Here is a 2559-nt window from a genome sequence, read left to right as displayed (position 1 = left end):
GTCACCCTCCCCAGCGGCCTCTTCCGGGAGGACTGCGGCTCGGCCCGGCCTCGCCATCCTTTCGGCGTCTTCGACATCCAGGCGATGCTTTCAACTCCCGGTCTCGCCGGTCAGACGCACAACCGGCCTGGTCCCTCACCCGGTCACATCCTAGACCTTCCACCGACGCCACCGCTTCAGCCTCAGAGCGCCACTCGGAGTCCTGTCCTCCCACCATTCGTTCCATAATAGTTTTTTAAAATATTTGTTTGTGTGTGTGTGTGTATTTTGTTTTGTTTTGTTTTTTTGAGAGAGAGAGAGAGAGGAGAAAGGAGAGGGAGAGAGAGAAACATCAATGACAGGAACATCACTGGGCTGCCTCTTGCACGCCCCCTTCTGGGGATCGAGCCCACAACCCGGGCAGGTGCCCTGACTGGCGATCCTGGTTCCTGGGTCCACGCTGGGCCACGCCAGCCGGGCTCATTCAATAACAATTTCAAGGGAGGCTGTCTGTCGTGTGCTACCTGTCCACCCACCGCCCAGCGTCTCACTGAGCACCTCTGAGACGCCCGCACGAGGCTGGCGTGGCCGCGGTGGGGCTACGCTCTCCTACAAGCAGCAGCTGTGTCCCGCGTGCTGGCGGGGGCCAGGTGTGCGCACTCCACCCCACGCAATGCGCACGTGCAGATCAGAAGCCTCCCGAGTCTCTCCTGCTCGGGGACACGGGAGGTCGGGCACGTGTCAGACACTGTCCCCGTCACAACAAACGGAGAGCGGAACCCACACCAGCGGGAGCGCGGCCGAAGCGGGGGGCTTTTCTAGTGGAGTCACAGCGGACTCAGGAAGTGACCCCCGGTTTGTGGGGAAGTGAGGTCGGGCGCTGTGCAGGGGCCCGGGGGGACCTCTGGCCCCGAGTGCCACGCCGTGGGCTCTGCCTGCTGCGCTGAGTGTGAAGTGGCAGGAGACTGAGCAGAGCAGTCAACTAACTCCTGTTCCGAAAGGCTCCCCTGGCCGATGCCTGGCGGGTACACCGGTCAGCTGCCTGTCGCCTAGGATGCATTCGGATGTAAGTTACCCAATTCCCAGCTACCGTGGCTTACACAACAGTCTTAACCTCAATAAAAAGCAATGGCCCAGCCCTAGCCCATTTGGCTCAGTGGATAGACCGTTGGCCTGCAGACCGAAGGGGTCCTGGGTTCAATTCTGGACAGGGCACACGCCTGGGTTGTGGCCTTGATCCCCAGTAGGGGGCGTGCAGGAGGCAGCGATCAATGATTCTCTCTCATCGTTGATGTTTCTATCCCTCTCCCCTTTTCCCTTCCTCTCTGAAACCAATGAAAACATATTAAAAAAAAAAGCGATGGCCCGGCCAGCGTGGCTCAGGGGTTGAGCGTAGACCCATGAACCAGGAGGTCACGGTTTGAATCCTGGTCAGGGCTCATGCTTGGGTTGCAGGCTCGATCCCCAGTGTGGGTGTGCAGGAGGCAGCCAATCGATGATTCTCTCTTCTCATTGATGTTTCTCTCTCTCTCTCCCTCTCCCTTCCTCCCTGAAATCAATAAAAATATATTTTAAAAAGTAAATAAAAAGTGATGAATATTCCATTTTAGGAGTGCAGACTCCCCATCTCTCCTCTCTGCCTGGGTCACCTCCTACGTGCTGCCTCATGGCCAGATGTGGCTGTCACAGCACGAGTGTCCTATCTCTACACCACCGCTCAACAGGAAGGCAGAGGCAGGCAGGAAAAGGACAGCCATCTTTTAAAATTAATGTCTAGCCCTGGCCGGTGTGGCTCAGTGGATAGAGCGTCGGCTTGTGGACTGAAGGGTCCCAGGTTTGATGTGGGTCAAGGGCACATGCCAGGGTGGGGGCTCGATCCCCAGTCGGGGGCGTGCATGAGGCAGCGGCTGGTGATTCTCTCTCATCACTGATGTTTCTCTCTCTCCCTCCCTCTACCTTCCTCTCTGAAAGCAATAAAAACATTTTTTAAAAAATAAATGTCTGATATCCTCTGGTAAGAGGCTCCCCCAGCAAATTGCTCCCTAAACCTCTTTGGGCATCCCTGAGCTCCAAGAAGGTGGGAGTGAGTGTGGCAGAGAGGACAGGACTGCCCCCCCAAAAAAATCAGGGTTCACTTGGGTGGGAAGTGGGGGTGCAGGCTGCGGGGAAGCCACCAACAGGCGTGTCTCAGAGAGAAAGAGAATCGAAGAGGGGTGTGAACAAGGGACAGCACGCACGGCGCCTGCTGCAGGGCTGGCCAAACTGCTCACGTGGCGGCGGCGTGACCGGTGACAGAAAGAAACCAGCCACTCCCGGTTTCTGCCCTAAGCAGCCGTGGGCGGGGCTCTGTCCTGGGACAGGGAAGCAGTGGGAAGAGCCTGTTGCTCATTGGATTGCACGTTAAGAATGTTGTGTTCGCCGCACAAGTGGAGGTGTCGGGCAGGCAGCTGTGCTGGGTACCCGCACCTGCCTTCCCACCGCCCCAACCCCTCCAGGCCCCGCCCACACCCCCACGGATCCCGCCCACCTCTGCCTTGGCACTGGATCCATACCAGCTCTTGGTCATGCTTGGCCACGTAA

At 57.9% G+C, this 2559-nt stretch overlaps 1 protein-coding gene across 1 annotated transcript in view; it reads right to left on the bottom strand.

Annotated features, from left to right (window-relative positions):
- The window catches only part of CACNA1B (calcium voltage-gated channel subunit alpha1 B), a gene marked incomplete at its 3' end in the record, with an annotated part of 199377 nt that extends 196832 nt beyond the window's left edge, over positions 1-2545 (bottom strand). Inside the window, exon 1 of the mRNA XM_015572355.1 lies at positions 2507-2545. Within this exon, the coding sequence (XP_015427841.1) occupies positions 2507-2545 (39 nt within the window). The remainder of the gene's footprint in view (positions 1-2506) is intronic.
- Positions 2546-2559: the final 14 nt, after the last annotated feature.

Source organism: Myotis davidii, unplaced genomic scaffold (assembly GCF_000327345.1).
Source record: "Myotis davidii unplaced genomic scaffold, ASM32734v1 scaffold609, whole genome shotgun sequence".
NCBI lineage: Eukaryota > Metazoa > Chordata > Mammalia > Chiroptera > Vespertilionidae > Myotis > Myotis davidii.
The sequence above is the reverse complement of the archived record's forward strand: the minus strand, read 5'-3'. Positions and strand labels throughout refer to the sequence as shown.